At 37.5% G+C, this 17504-nt stretch overlaps 1 protein-coding gene across 1 annotated transcript; it reads left to right on the forward strand.

Moving 5' to 3' along the window:
* The first annotated feature begins 2028 nt into the window (after window positions 1-2028).
* Window positions 2029-2622, forward strand: LOC108983834. The gene has a single exon (XM_018955612.2). It carries the CDS (start codon window positions 2247-2249, stop codon window positions 2514-2516), a length of 270 nt encoding a protein of 89 aa, XP_018811157.1. The 5' UTR covers window positions 2029-2246; the 3' UTR covers window positions 2517-2622.
* Window positions 2623-17504: the final 14882 nt, after the last annotated feature.

Raw genomic sequence — 17504 nt, forward strand, 5'->3', positions numbered from 1 at the left:
AAAAGGTGATTTGGAGGCCTTCTAATAGAAGTTATTTCCCTGTAAGAAATGCTTATTTTGTGGAGCAGGAGAGAAAAAGAGTACAAAAGGGTGAAACCTCTAGGGAGTAAAAGCTTTTCTTTGGAAACTGGGAAATGACCTTCTAGTTACAAAGAAAAATTCATGGAAAATGAAAGTTGTGGATAATGCAACCTTTCCAATTTGTGGTAATGAAGAGGAGAATGCTATGCATGTTATGTGGCAATGTCAAGCTACAAGGAATGTTTGGGAATGTTTTTTTAGATATGTTCAAAAGTGATCCAGTGTAGAAGAAAATTTTATGGATTTATGGGAAAAGCTTATGGCTAGATTGAATGTTGAAGATCTAGATTTATTGGCGGTCTTAATGAGATCGATGTGGCTCAGGAGAAATTCCTTCATCTTTGAATATAAGTTCAAAGGCACTGGTTGCTTGATTAGAGTTGCTAGATCAGTGCTTGAAGATCTTCAAGAGGCTCAAGTGAAGGAGAAGGCCAAGGAAGGGGGGCTAGAGTTACTAAATGGGGGAAGCCGTGGTAACATAATTAGTAAAATGTGGTTAAAGCCTAAACAAGGCTTTATCAAGGCAAATTGGGATGCTTCCCTTAGTAAACAAAGCATGGGGTTAGTCATTGTCTTGAGAAATGAAAATAGAGAAGTTTTGGCTTGTGCTTGCTATAAAAAGCAACCGGTTCATGATTATGTTTTGGTAGAAACTGTTGCACTTTGGTATGCAGTCGAGTTTTGTAATGACATTCACTTTCAACAGAGTAATCTTAGAAGGGGATGCTGAAGTGGTGGTGAAAGCTATTAATAGTGATGATGAGGATTTGTCCTCTGGTGGACATATTATTAAAGATTTCAAGGCAGTTTTGAAGGGGAGAAGTGCATGGAGAGTGCAGCATATTAGTAGAGAGGGTAATGGAGTGGCTCATTTTTTAGCAAAAACTACTTTAAATTATGACCAAAAGCATATCTTAGATTAAAGTCCAGAGTTTATTTTTTATACAAGTTCTTAAAGAGTCAAATTGTACTGGCTTAACTGTTGATAGATGAAATATATGAGTTTCTTTTGTTTCAAAAAAATAAAAAATAGCAAAGCTCTTTCTCAATATATAATAGCTAGGATGATGCTACTCGGTCCCCCCAACTTGCCCCCTCAAGTGTATCGGTAGTGTACTTTTTTCTCAACTACCTTTTTTTATAACTTTACTTTAAATGACGGAAAATGATGAAGAATTTTAAATTAATAATATTAATGAACTGACACGGTCTCGATTGATTGTAGAATAAATAATGAACTAATTATAAAAATATAAATATTTTTAAATTATTCACACAGAAATTATTGAATAATTAGTGTGAGAGATATGCATATGAAGTAGGCCATACAATATTTATTGAATATTTAATATTATCCAAAAAATTTATTACAATTATAAATATTATGATATTTATTTTATGTATCCATTACATCACTCCAATCCCTAATGTTTAGATAAGAAATAGAGAATCTCAATTCCATTATCCAACCTCTAACTACTGATCATTCGGAGAGACATATTGTAACAAAGAGGATAGAGGTGGCCGCCGTGGCAACTAGCTAAAAATTTACTTTTCCTAGTTTGGGTGTCTTCACTATTATTTATTATTTATTATTTTGTTACTATTTATTATTATTTAATATTCTATTATTATTTTTTCATTATTATTCACAAATACCTCAAATTACCTTACTATCCAAATGCAACTTAAAAGATAAAATATCTGATCCTTTTCGCCTCAACTGAAGAACACAACTGGCTTGCTTTGTTTATTCGAATCCAAATCTCTTTGGATGGATTGGTTTTATATTGGAAACTGGGTGCGCATTAGCAAGTAGTAACTCAAGTGGGCAGAATTATTTTATCTGGAAGTGACAGAAATTGAGTCCCATGTCGTATTTGGAAAAAAACGATAAAAGCCATTGGCTCCTCAGACTCCAAAACCACCAGCAAATGGTATATAGTTGACGGATTTTCCCAAACCTTCATCTCCTTTCCAAGTATCCTACTTCCCATCACTCTCTCCCTATATATAAAAGAGGCTCCTCCGTGTGGTTTGCTACATCAAGCACATATACATATCCTTCTTGGATCAGTTACATTCTCTATGTACACAGTTTGCAATTCGTTTTTCTCTAATTTCAAGGCCAGGCAAAGAACAGTCTTGTACGTGAAAAGGTGAAGATGAGTTCAACAAGCAGAGCTATTGTAGCAGCCAGCATAGCAGTTGTGGAGGCCATGAAAGACCAGATGGGTATATGCAGGTGGAATTATATGTTAAGATCCCCTCAGCAAAATACAATGAACCATCTCCGACGGTTATCTCAGGCCAAGAGCCTCTCCTCTTCAACTTCTGCAGTGGTTTCAAGCGAAGTAAGAGAGGAGCAAATGAAAAAGTCAGAAGAGTCTTTGAGAAAAGTAATGTACTTGAGCTGTTGGGGTCCCAATTATTGAGTCTTGGTCATCTTAAGACTGATCAAGGAAGTGACTACAAGAGTACGAGCCAACGAGTTCTCGGAGAATCTATACGGTTCACTTTGTACATGGCATCCATGGCGGTGGCCGGAACTATAAAGCCGAGCTGGTAGTCGCTGAGAGAAATTGTAGACTGAATCTACCGTTTGGTTGATGCGAAATTACTTAAGTTGCGAAATCATGTAATTGGCAAATACTCTAAAAATATCGTATGTACAGTTTTGAAAATGTTTGTGTCTAAATATCGTTCTTGTTGGCTGGTGATAATCCGATCAAGTTTTTAAACAACTACGTACATTGATTTGATGGTAACAGGTATAACATAACCAATTATATAAGCACTAGTAAGGATTCCACATATGCCCGGTTGAAGATGGCGTAACCAAGCATTATGTTGGTCCCATTAGTCTTACTCGATGATCTCGAGCATGGGCTATTTTTCTTGGGATTCTCAAAATTCTCAAGCAGTGTTCGTAATTGGATTGGATTTGTTCGATAATTTCGAGTAAGGATTATTTTCTTGTGTTACTTGAAATTTTCAAGCAATGTGTTCATCAGACTTGTCTTGCTCAGTGATCCCGAGAAAGAGTTAAATTCTTGCGATGCTTGGTATTCCCGATCAGTGTGTCCGTCGTGATCAATCAGTATGTTTGTTGGACTCGACTTGCTCGGGATCACAAAGGTTATTTTTTAGCAATGCTCGGAATTTCCAATTAATGAGTCGGTCGAAACAGTCTTGCCTAGTTATCTAGAGCAAGGTTTATTTTCTTGCGATTCTCGAAATTACCAAGCAATGTGTCCGTCTGACTGGACTTGTTTAGTGATCCCAAGTAAGGTGTATTTTCTTTTGATGCTCGAAATTTTCGAGCAATGTATCAGTCTGATTGGCCTTATTCGGTGATCCCGAGCAATGCGTTGGTCGGATTGTGCAAGGCACGTGTGTCTAGATGAAAGTGTTGTTGTGTTTTCTATATGGAAAAATATAATCTTTTAAAATGTATATCAATTATAACTAATCATTAAAACTGCCTCGTTTGTTTTCACAACCATTCTCTTCTCATCTAATCATTACAATTTTCTCAAATTCTCACAAAAAAAAAACAATTCAACTTTTTCAAATATAAAAATAAAAATAATATTAAAAAAATATATTCTAACAATGCTTTATTCAATTCTCGACTTCTACCTCAACTCAACTCATCTCATCTCATCTGCAAAAATAAGCGAAGCCTCTAATCATTGGTAAAAAATAAAAGTTGTTAATATGATAATGAACTAAACAATGTGAAAATGTTTTAGACTTTTGTCGAACATAAAAAATAATTATTAAATCAATGGTAGCAAATGTAGCAAATCAATGATAGATATGTGAATCAAAATTTGCTTTCTAAACAAGTTAAGTCGAGATATATATACATATATATATATATATATATATATATATAACCATCGTAAAGTTTAGTGTTTGTTAACTGTGGGCATGTATTTGTTTCACGCATGATCAGGCTATCAAGAAGATAGTAAACTTTTTTACGAAGATGGAATCTGTTTTGCTCATAAAATTGATCTTCCCAACTCACATATAGTTTAATTTCTTTTACTGCAAGGCTCATTCCTAGGTTTACATTATTTGTATATATGAAAATGATCTTGAAAGTTTAATGTTTTGAACTAAACTAGAAAGGAACAATAATAGAAAATTAGTTTGGCATTCTTTAGTACGTTAGCCCTTATGATTGGACCATGTTTTTGTAGAGGTTAATGGGCATAAAAATTATTATATGGTCTTATTTCTAAATAACTCATACCATATGGTGTTATTCCTAAAAACAATCGCACATGAACCCAATTCTAAGTGTGTCACAGGGAATGACCAAATTTACCTAAAATTAGCCCAAAAGAACTCTCAAGTGTAAAAATGTAATTTTATTTAAGAGATAATACAAGTTAATTCAGGCAAAATAGATAGTAAGAGTAAGAAAAAGATGAAGAAAAAAGAGGAACTAATCATGTAAATGAAAACCTTGGTAATTTTACATGCCAAACAAAAAATATTTTAGAACCTCATGAACAAAAAGGTAGCTCATAAAAACAAAACATCGAGGAAAAATATATAATAATTTTACCCATCAAACACATTAGAATTGTAAGTTTGCTCATTAAACACAATCCTCAACGACAAAAATGTAATTTTTATTTGCTCATAAAATAAACCCTCAAGGAAAAATTGTAATTTTCTTTGCTCATAAAATAAACCCTCAAGGAAAAATTGTAATTTTCTTTGCTCATCAAACACTGACCTCAAGGACAAGATTGTAATTTTTCCATAAAGCACAAACTACTATTCACATTCCCCATAAGTGCTTATATTAATATTAATAGAATGGATATTGGTTATTCTTGTTTAAGTTACATAAATTCTATTTTCAAGACATGCTTATAAATATATAAGTTCTTGTAGAAATTTGATTAGCATAGTCAAAACATATTATTATTTTGAATTTTTATAATTGGCGTACTCGCACAACTCATTTATAAGGAGCATAACTCCATTTCAATTACTAGTAGGTCCCCCTCGGATATTAGCTTGTTAAAAAATTGTACTAAAGAGAGTGAATACCTTTTACATCATAATTACAATTGTTAATGCGTAAGTTTGCCCAACAGACCAGAATGGGAGGAAAGAGTCATCTCAGCCACGGATGTGATTCGGGCCATGATGATGTAGTGAAAAAGCCCACGATGGTGGTTTGGGGCCGATACGATGCTCGAACGTACATCCGTGAGAATAAAAAATAAAATAATTATATAAAATACAAATAAAGAGAGAGACACACATGAATTTACATCGTTCGACGTAAAAGCCTATGTCCACAGGTCGTTTGGGGGTGAAATTTACTATGCTGTTTATTTTACAGTCTCTTATTGCCTCACATATCTCTCAATATAATGAAAGAAATTTGCGATTCCCAGAAGTTGCAGAAGATGCCATCCTTCTAAAGAGGATATTTTTGTTGTTATTGTGCATAATGGAGTCGTCAAAATCTGAAGAGATTCCTTCCCTTTATAGATGTCTTTCTCCTTCCTTGGAGTGATTGGACCTTACCTTGTCTTATCAAGCCCCTTCCATGTACGTGTTTGCTTGTCTACGTGTCTTATCTCTTCTTGGCCTTATCTTTTCTTGGCCTTATCTTTAGGCTTAATTCTCGGTGGTTGATTTTATACCCAATAGATGTCTATGATTCTTAAAGTCAATTTGTTCAACAAGAAGGACTTGAGAATCTTCAAGTCAACCATAATGGAAATAGTTTGTAGAAAAACTAGGTCTAGGAAGTTTGTTTGCATGAACGTTTTCCTAACAATCAGATGTTTCGATGGTTGTGTTCGACTATTTATCATGTGCAAGGAGTGAATATTTCCATATTTACCAACCGTTTTTATTTTTGATGACATTAGTGGATTTCTTCCCCTTGAGGCAATTTTCTATGGACATTCCCAATTTGGTATTGATGTTACAATTTGATTGTTGTAACCTACCCAATAGATGTCCATTGACCCCCTTAGTCCATCTCAGATAGTTTCCAAGCCCGTCAACTTGTTCCCCAAGGTAACCCGCACGAGGCGGTTGTGGTGCTCAAAAGCTCATTCCTAGAGGTAACTTGCTGGCGGCAGTTGTGGCATGAGTGTCAATACTCGACATTTGCTGGAGAAGACGCACTAGCATTGATGGTCAAGTGCGAATATGAGAACACTAAGGGCAAGTTTGGGGCATAAAACAAAACACAAAATTCTCATCTCATCTCATCTCATCATTACACATTTTTCCAATTCCCATACAAAATATAATAAACAACTCAACTTTTTCAAATCTCAATACACATTTTTCAAATCCCAAAACAATAATAATATTAAAACTTAATATTTTAAACTTCAAAACAAAACCCAAAATTCTCATCTCACCCCCCAAATCTACCCTAAGCTTTGATGGAAGGCAGGAGATGAGCTCGACCACGCTAGTTGGCGAGGAGTTAAACACTTAAGCAAGTTGTTTCCTCCTTTGGTTGTTGGTGCGAGTGAGAACACTCAGCTTCGAGGAAAGGAGGGAGATGAGCTCGACTGTGCTAGTCGGCAAGGAGTAAAACAATTAAGGAAGTTGTTTCCACTTTTGGTTGCCGGTGCAAGTGAGGACACTCAGCTTTAAGGCTAGGTGGGAGATGAGCTCGACCGTCCAATCGGCGAAGAGTGAAATACTTAAGGAAGTTGTTTCCTCCTTTGGTTGCCGGTGTGAGGGAGGACACTCAACTTTTAGGCTAGGTGAGGGATGAGTTCGACGCCACTAGTTGGAGAGGAGTGAAACACTTAAAAAATTTATTTCCTCATTTGATCATCGGTGCAAGTGAAAACACTCAACTTTGCTGAAAGAGATGCTTAATCGCATTGAGGGGCAACCCATGTGCTCGAGTAGGATTAGACCTAGTGAGAGAGATGCTCAACTGCGTTGCTTTTGCTGGAGCCGTACTCGACCGCTTTACTCCAAGGAGAGCGATGCTCTACCACTTTGCTAATGTAAGAGACGCACTCGATTTCACTAATATGTTTTCACCAAAGACCAAATAGTTTAGTGCAGATAATCCAAGATACAAGTTTGAGAATTGAAAACATGAGCCAAGTGTGTGTGATGTTCGGTGGGCATTCGATTCCAATAGTGCTTAAGCCAGGGTCGAGGTGCCCAGGTGCCTTGAGGGTGGCACAATACTTTTGTTGCTTTGGAGAGCATTATCGTTGCTTGGAGTGAGCGTTTGCTCTACTGTGGATAAGAAGTTAAGGCGCCCAAGCACTGCTCGAGGGTAACTCTACAGTTGGTGTTCCAATTCAAGTGTAAGGTTGTCTAGTTTTATTTGGTGGAAGTTGATCGTCATTGTCCAATCTCTTTATTCTGTTTATTCGCTCTAGGACTCTTGTTTGGGATATGGATCGTCCAAAATTGCTTTTTGGTTGAGACCAACGAGTAAAGTGCATTTTTGTTTCTTCATCCATTGGGGTTCTTGTGGAATCCAGAGGAATTTGGTGGGGAAAACCTCCGAAACCAAATTTATTAGTGAAAATAATTGAAATAGCGAGTTCAATGGATGAAAACCAAGGCCATTTTACTATTATTTCCAATTTTTGTTTGATTGAGATTGTCCACTGGTAATTGGTTTTTGAATGGTGGAAGTTGCCTATCCTTTAGTGTTTTTTGTTTTGAATTTTTTTTTCTGCTTTTGTATCCTCTTTGCTTTGCTTGCTGGATTGGAACTCATGGTTGAGCCTAGGTGCCTGAGCAATTACTTAAAACTGGCGAGTGATATGTCACTTATCCACCTGTCCTCCACGTTTTCGTTTCTCCATTCCTTTAGATCTTTGTAAAAACCTAAGGAACTTTATAGGGACAAAACCCACGAACCAAATTCGTTATCACATATAAACTTATATAATAAGGTTTGAAGAAGTAAACATGAGCCATTTGGATTTTGATTTTTGTGCTCATGTTTGTTAGAGAATGGGAGTATTGTCAGAAATGCACTGGTCACACTCCTTCCAACTCTGTTCTTCTTGGTGCTATGTCTTAACTATTCATGTGGATGATCAATAATTTTCTATGCCATGGGGTCCAACTCGTTGGCCTTGAGCGATTTCTGGTCCCGATAACATCTCGCAAAACAAAATGGTGCACGACAACTCCAGGAGGTGCGCATGGAGGGCAAGATGCAATTTCGGTCATGACACTCATATCATCGCCTTGAGCTTGTTTGATGTGAGCGAGGTGGCGCCACCTACTTCCCGTCGCTAGGGGCGACCAATGGTGGATGTGTACATGGTGGGTAGTAACTTGTCACGAAAGAAGTGAGTCATGGTGGGCGGGCAATGGAGCTTGCCTGCCGTAAAGGCAATAAGATACTTGTGAGTGAAAAAGGGAGCTTGCCCGCTGTGTAGGTGATAAAAGGCTTCAGGTGTGCCCATCGTCTTGGTGATAAAAAATGTTGTGGGCATGCTAGGGAACTTGCCCTCCATGTTCCCTAGGTGTTGCTCACCACCATGACTCCATCGTGGCTACTGGTTACTGCCTACCACAAGTAGTGCTCATGAGGGAGAATTGCCTGCCACGGGGGTGGTGAGTTGATGTGGGCAAGCCCAGCACTTACCTGTTGCTTTACGCTTCTATGGAAGCCCACCGATGGCAGAAAATACCACCAGTGGTCTCCATCACTCCCCACGATGTGCTTGTGGGTGCTCGTGCCCCGTGCCACCTGTTGTGAGCATATAGTTAGCGGGTTTACCTGCCAATTCCCAACATCCACGATGAGCCTTCTGCCAAGCTACGTCATGTAACTCATGTTGTAGTCAAGCTTAAGGACCACCACATACGTTGAAGACAACCACGCCAACGGCAGAAAGTGTCAGCATGTCTTGTGGTAGTTGTGGGTGGCTTTATCAAATCATAGTTCACCAGTGGGGTGTAATGGTGTGATTCTCCCTTAGGCTCTCAGTGACGTAGAATCGAGGGACAGTAGGGATGCCCAACCGTCTTCGTCTGGTCGTCCGTTGTGGCCAATGAACTCAGACCGTGTTGCGCAAGGGAGTTACGGGTGGCATGCTTGCCACCGTCTACCCTGGTCAGCAAGCCTTGCCCAATCCCACATGTACAACAATCCCGACATCATCTTGGGAAGGGGTTACCACATCGGCAGAAGACACCACCAATAGTTCACATGGTGGTCATCGATTGCCTTACTAGCTTCCGATTGGCTGGCAGGGTGTGCCCCGTTGACCTTCGGGATGCTAGCCAACGAGAACCAACTAAGAGAACTCTACCAGCTCTATCCGGCAGTCTAGTTGGGGGGGGGGGACCCAAACTTCACCACGTTAGAGGGGCAATGGGTAGCCGACCTACCACTGCGAGCCTCCTAGGAGCACGACCATGCGCACCCCTCATAACACTATGCATGGCATGCAGAGTGGATGTATGTATTTTGTGCATAATGCACACCCACGTGCACAGTGGGTGCCTCGCATCTGATGTAAGTATTATGTGCAGAGTTCCCCCTCGTGTGCACAGTGTTTGCCATGCATTTGCACATGCTTCTCTCTCCTTTGTTTCTCTCTTCTTCTTTTTTTAACAACATTTTTAACAAAATAAAAATAAGAGGTGAAAAGTTAAGTGATCTTATTTGCTTCTTTGGAGATGATTTCATAAATCGGGGAATCATCCTTCTCTCATTTTTGGTCTAAAGAATAAATCGATTCCACATACAACGCCAACTGTTAATGCGCAAATTTGCACAATACACCGAAAAGGGAGGAAAAAGTCATCCTGGCCCACGGAGGTTATTCGGGCCATGACGAAGTATTGAAAAAGCCCACGAATGTGGTTTGAGAGTCGATACGGTACTCAAACATACATCCATGAAAATAAACAATAAAATAAATACAAAAATAAAAATAAAGATAAAGACACTCGGATTTACGTGGTTCGGCATAAAAGCCCATGTTCAAGGGTCATTTTGGGGAAAAATCTACTATGATGGTGATTTTATAGTCTCTCATGGCCTCACTATCTTTGAATACAATCTGGTCAATTTGACCATGTTTAACAAAGTGGGTGCAGTTACAAACATAGATGTTGGTACCAACATAATAATAGAGGTCACAATTTTATACCCGTGGTAAGGTCATAACAGAAGCAAAAATTGAATGTCATGCCAGAATGCTTTTGGATACAATGTCATACCATAACAGAGTACTAAGCAGATAAATATCATAAAAGCATATAAGACTTTCATACTTCATATTTCCTTTTTATGCAGTTGAGAACAGATTACAAAAAATGCTCCTGGCTACACAATTGATGACATAAATATTTCCTTTTCTTGTTTAGATACAAAGAATAATGCAGAAAACAACAATGGTTATTTTCATAACAAGAAGATGTAAGTTTTTCACAAAATCAACTTTAGTCTGTTTTTGACAAATTCTCTAGTGTTGGAGCACCACTTAAGTGACTTTTCGAGAGTACTATCTAAGCCTTCAACATGAATCGCAACAATATTAAAACGTAATCTTGGAAATATTGCTAACATATAACAAAATTATATAACCAAAACTATAGCTCAAAATAAACCTGTAAAAAAAATATTCCATAATGGCGCCTTGGGTTTATAATGGTCTAAGTACAATTTCCAACACACTACTCACCAATATATCTCACCACAATGTACATCACCATTTACAATCATACTCCTGACAAATCAGAACACTAACCCACATTTTTACGTCCCTCCCTCCTCTGTCCATGACATTATAAACAAAGACCCTCCAAATATCAACCATGAAATTACTCAATCTACAAATTCCAATATACAAATGGAGACAATCAAAACTTCTAATTGGCACCAATCACAAGATTCACAAAAATTAAATGGTGGTTACGAGGCAATAGCTCGTAGGTACCTTACCCAATTTTGGAGCAATGGTCGGTCGTATTCGAGAGCGAGGTGGCGATGTTCTTTATGCTCAATGACACTGACAAACAAGGCTAAATTCGAGTTTAAGATGGTGAGGAAACTGGAAGGAGAGAGTGCGAGAGAGAAAGATAGATAGATAGATAGATAGATAGATAGATAGAGAGAGAGAGAGAGAGAGAGAGAGAGAGAGAGAGAGAGTGTGTAAAAGAGATAGAAACCGAGACATACCTTAGTGGCGAGAAGTGCATTGTTGGCTCCGGTGGCCTCTGTTGATCACCGCAGTTGACCTAAGACCTAGAGAGAGAGAGAGAGACCCAAAACGACTTAGAGAGAAAGAGACGTGGTGGAAGTGGCTTACCAACATTGGTGACGAAATCAAGAATGGAGGGTGGCAAACGAGGTCTACCACGGAGAGAAGAAAATCGCAGAGGGGAGAAAGAGAGATACTGTCTCAAGCTGAGGGAAGAAGAAGAGGGAAAACAAAAACCTTGGGTCAAAACGGCGCACTGCATCTTTTCTCTCTTTGTACCAGTGGACTGGGTTTTGGGTCTTCGGGATGGGCCGGGTATTACATTTGTGACGCTCCCAAACTCTGCTTGGGATTTGACTAAACATGAAAAGTTGGAACATGCAACATAAGGTTACATACCCTCGTTCATAACAGTTAAGAATGCGATGCACCTAGCATGCTTATAACAATATGCATAATCGCAGCAGAAAAAAGTTAGTTTTAGCAGTACACAATGTACCAAAATACTAATCCCAAAACAGAAACACTTTCATTAATAATCACATGAACAAAAGTCATAACATTTGTCCAACTTGTCTGTAAATAAAATAATAAGGTACTGGAGACAAAACTCCATAGTTACAGACGATAGAAAACCTAATCTAAACTCCAAGTTGCTCACACAACTCAGTTATTAGTTCCAAAATAAAATCCAAAAGTTGGAGGATCAACTCCATGAGCTTCTCGAGACTCCTCCTCGGCCTATTCGATGTCATCCAGCTAGGGGTGTGCAGGTTCGCCAATCCCTGACACATCATCTACCATTCTGAGGGAATGGTAGTTGGGACTAACACAATGAGATTTACAAATCTCAACAAGTAAGGCTCTTAAGTGACTAATAATACAAATAAGTGTGATTGATAGTAACAATAATATGTATGCTTGATGCACATGATCTTGTTTATGAAAAATATGGAATGCTTGCTTACTTAAGATAGACTTACATATGATGTCTTGTCTCATGGGGTAACCATGATGTCTTGTCTCATGAGCTTAGCTTGATGTAAACTTGACTCTTCATACTTGACATAAAAATATTTCATGACCCGCTTTCATGCTTCATGACATAATGGTTGTGACATGTGACAAATGATCATAATTGTGATAAATAGCATCATGGCATTGGATAACATAATTCAATTTAATAAGCATAATTAAAAAATGAATTTAATTGCCTGAATCTCATCACCATACATACATAAGCATACTATAAGTAAGTTAGAAGCTAACTTACAGAATGTCGTGTGTAATGTAAGCATAGCGTAAGCTAAAATGAAATACGTTCTATGGTTAGCATTTCTCACTTAATCTTTATAAAAACAGATTCTACTAACTTTGGGCTTAATTTACAAAATTACCTATTAACTTTTGAAAAATTGTAAATTAGCTCCTAAAGTTAAGGAAAATGCAAACAAATTCTAAAACTTATCAAAATTTACATACGTCATATAAATTTCATTATAAATCCAAATATGGGCTTAGAATTTTCAAAACCCAAACCCTACTATGAGAACTACTTTTGGCTTAATCATATAAAGGATAAAAGCTATGATTTTGCTTGCTACTTGACCATTTAACACACTAACGTGATTAACCAAAAAGAACAACTCTCAAATATCACATCCTTAGTTCTAAGATCATGCCAAGATACTAAATCACACATTTTACAAAAACTTAAACTCACCACTTCAAAAAATAATATGAAACATCAAGATTAGGTCAAATCGAACCTAATCTTGGTGTTATTTGTCTAATACTTTCATTTCAACTCCAAGAACTCTAAAAGTCCACAAATTTCACTCCTAACATGTTCATCATTCAAACCTAGTTGATAGAATTTACAAATAACAACAAAAAGCACAAAAGTCAAAAAATGAAACTCGGTTTACAAGGAAATCATAGAAACCAAAACTTGCATGCTTTTGACTTGAATCGAATCGCCTACTTTGTTTTCACAACTCATCTCATCTCATCTAATCTTTACAACTTTCTCAAATTCTCTCACAAAATAAAATAAACAATTCAACTTTTTCAAATTTCAAAACAAAAATAATATTAAAAAAATTTATTCTAACAATATTTTATTCAACTTTTAACTTTAATTTCACTCATCTCATCTCATATGTGAAAACAAACCAAGTTGTAACTTTATCCAGGTTCTAACTTGAAACAACACATTCATATTCCTCACATTCAAATTCTAACTTGATCCAAGAATTAAATCCAACATACGACAACAAATAATCCATCACAGCAAACACCAAACACGAGAGCCTCTAATCATACTTAAAAACATACTTTTGCATGTTTATTACAAATCCAACAAAGACCTAAGTCACAAAACTTTAAAAAATCCAACTTAATCCATATATCAAAGCTTTAAGAACAAGATTTAAAAAAAATCAAAACTATAGACTCAATATCCTAGGCTAAAATGACAACTACACCAAACAAAAACTCATTTGGAGGATTCAGCTTCTAGCACATAATAGATCATGCAAAACTATTTTATAAAAGCCTAACATGCTATAAATCAAACCAAAACTTACACAAAAATCATGTGAACACTTCATAGAATCGAGACTCACAAATCTTTCATCAAAACAACACAAAACTTATAAGGTTCAAGAACAAACATCCAAATCAAACCCTTTCATTATCAGCACCAACATTCATCCATCAAAGTCCTAAGAAAATTCAACCAGTACTCTCCCAAGTTATCAAAAATCACAACTTAACAAAATAGAAGAGACGTAAAACAAGGGAAGGAACTTACAAAGGCTGGAAGTCAAGAACACAAAGATGCAGAAATTGTTCTCTCCAAGCACACTCAGATTCTCTCTAGGACAAGTGATGAAAAATAAACCGTGTGGGGGAAAATGAGAGAGAGGTGTGGGTGGTGTATAGGGGCTGACTTGGTGGTTGAATCTATAACACATGAAGTGAGATTAACTTGTGAAAAGGAGAAGGAAAAAGCGGATGGAGTGTGCTAGAAAGTTGTTGTCAACTGGGGTGAAATTGAGGAGGCTTTTGGTTGCTTCTTTGGCCTTCTATAAAACACTATTTAGGGATGAACATGAGGTGGGAAGGCAGCCGGCCTTGTAAGTGGAGGAAATCTTGTGGGAGAAGCTTAGGGGAACTAGGGGTTTCGATGGGACTAAAGAGGGTGTAACCGACATGGCATTCCATTTGGGGTTTCAAGGGGCTTTCACTTAGGTTTTAATCCAAAGCCAAATTTTCTTGGTCAAATGCAAGTACCAAGGTGTAAGAGAGTATATGAGGGTGTTGGAGAGTGTACATGAGTGGCTGGTTGCTTGTGGAAGTTGCTTAAACCAAGTGGGAATCACATGATTAAAGTCGGTCGCAAGTTTAGGGTTTGGAGGTTTAAGGTTCCGGTTACCCTAACCATTTGGGGTTTCGGTTTGCACCATCAAGTTTGAGATTTCACTAGGGTTGAAATCCACTTTTTGGTTGGTCAAAAAGTACTTAATTAGATGGAATAGTTAATTTTTTAAGAAACCTAATCACTTGGTTTTAACTCCAATCACTTACACATTTATACTCCTCTTGACAAGTGTCAATTTGATTTCCAAATGGATGATTAAGATTGTTCCATGTGTCCAAAAAGGTTTCTAATGATCCTAGGCTAATTTGGGGATCCAACAGGGCGATTTGACAGCTTTTTGAACTAGATGCCACGTGGCACTCCCCCGAAGGGTTACTATTCACCCAAAAAATTCAAAAATTTTTATTACACCATAAAATCCTAAATGTTCATATGAGTCTAATGGTGAAATTATTTTTGTAAAATTATACTTCTAAGTGCCTCAAATAAATCAAAAAGGCAATATGTCTCTTTAGTGGATTAGAATTTAAACACGCCAATGGACTGAAACCTAATCGATCTAATTTTTCTAAGGTCTAAAGAAATTCTTTCCATTGAATTTATTTTGGGACATTACAATATCATTCCTATAAAAATCTCATCCTCGAAATTTGCTAAGGCTTATCAAGATCCTTCCATAGTCGACGAGAGATCATATGAACATTTAGTATCCAAAATGTAATTACTTATATGATATGAGACAACAACATGTATCCCTCAAACAAGTGTGGGTACTTGACCTGCATCTCTTCCCCAAGCTCCCAACAAGTTTCTCCAATGGTATCATTACTCCACAACACTTTGACTAATGAAATAGCTTGAGCCTATAACACTTGCTCTTTTCGCTCCAATGTTTTCACTGGTTCCTCGACATGGGTCAAATTTTCCTGAATCTGAAGTCGCTTATAGTTGATAATAGGGGTCGGATCGAGAACGTATTTCCTCAACATTGACACATGAAACACATTGTGCACTCTGAAAGTGTTGGTGGTAGGGCCACTCTGTAAGCCACTAGGACAATCTTGTCAAGAATCTTAAAGGGTCATATATACCTAGGGCTCAACTTTCCCTTTTTCACAAATCTCGTAATTCATTTCATCGGTGCAACCCTTAGAAACTTTGTGTCCCTAACCTTAACTCTAGTTGGTGACCACAATTGTCTGCATATCTTTTATGTTAACTCTCAGTTGCCTTCAATCTATCCCAAATGATCACTATCTTTTCTATTGTTTTTGTTTAGTCTCTGGCTCCAAGGCTTTTCTTTCACCCATCTCATCCTAATACGAGGGGATCAACGCCTCCTAACATACAACACTCCACAAGGTGCTATATCAATACTTCCTGATAATTATTATTATAGGCAAACCCAGCCGGAGGTAAGTATAGCATCCAAGTCCCTTTGAAATCCCTCAACACGTCCTCCAAGGTCTGGATAGTTATTTTTGACTGACCATCCGCCTAAGAGTGAAAGGTATTACTGAAAGTCAACCTAGTGCCCATGGCTTCCTATAGGCTTTCTCAAAACTTCAAAGTGAAATAGGGATCCCTATCTAAGATAACGGGGATACCAGCATCCCTTGTGATCTGAGTATCTTCTGTACATATAGCTTAGCTAGCTTTTCCATCTTATAGAAAACTTTAATGGGCACAAAGTAAGTAGTCGTCGTCAAATAGTCCACTATTACACAGACTATATCTTGCCCACTTGGTGTCCATGGTAGCTCTATCAAAAAATCCATAGAGATGACCTACCACTTCTATTCTAAAACCTTAAAGTTCCAACAACCTTACTGATCTCTAATGTTCTACCTTTACTTGTTGATATGTACAACATTGTTCTACAAATTTTGCAGTTTACCTCTTCATACCATTCTCCAAAAACGACTCCAATCCCAATACACTTTTGTGCTCCCTAGGTGAACTATGTAAAGGGAGCAATGTGCTTCCTGAAGAATCATTCTTTTATTTCATCATATTAGGCAAACACAGTCTACCCCTGAACCTCAATACCCCATCTTTAGAAAAATCAAACTCAGACTTACCTCCTTTTCTGCTTCTTCTACGAGTCTCACTATCCCCATGTCCTCTTTTTGGGTGGCCTTGATTTTCTCTATCAATGTTGGCTGGACCATCAAGTTGGCCATGAAAGCATATTGTTCACCGGTTATAACTTCAATCCCTACTCTTTTTTCGCCCATCAATACCTGATGTGGAGTAATAAGAATTGAAACTTGACCCCATTGATTCCCAACTCAGTGCATCGGCTTTTACATTAGCTTTACTGTGATGGTAGTTGATTGTACAATCGTAGTCCTTGATCAACTTGAGTCATCTTCTCTATCTCATATTAAATTCCTTCTAGGTGAAGACGTATTTTAAACTCTTGTGGTCGGTATAAATCTCACACTTTTCCTCATACAAATAAGGCCTCCAAAACTTTAGTGCAGACACAGCTGCTACTAATTCCAGCCACGTGTGGAGTATTTTTTTTCATATGCCTTCAGTTGTCGGAAAGTGTAGGTTATAACCTCCCTGTGCTGAATTAAGACAGAACTTAATCCCAACGTTGATGTGTCACTGTAAATCCAAAATCCTTCTTTATTAGTGAGAATTGTCAAAATTGTGGCGGTCACCAACATTTTCTTTACTCTTGGAAAATTTTCTTGCATTTTGTAGTCCGTAGAAACTTGTTGTTCTTCCTAGTAAAGGGAATCACTACTTTGTCCAATTAACATGTCAATCTTAAGAAACTTCTAACTTCATGCACATTCATTGGCTTTGTCCAATTAGCT

This window comes from Juglans regia, chromosome 1 (genome assembly GCF_001411555.2).
Source record: "Juglans regia cultivar Chandler chromosome 1, Walnut 2.0, whole genome shotgun sequence".
In the NCBI taxonomy this organism is placed as follows: Eukaryota; Viridiplantae; Streptophyta; class Magnoliopsida; order Fagales; family Juglandaceae; genus Juglans; species Juglans regia.

Coding starts and splice junctions, on each gene's coding strand:
- LOC108983834 (XM_018955612.2), top strand. CDS start 2,247: ATGAGTTCAACAAGCAGAGCTATTGTAGCAGCCAGCATAGCAGTTGTG.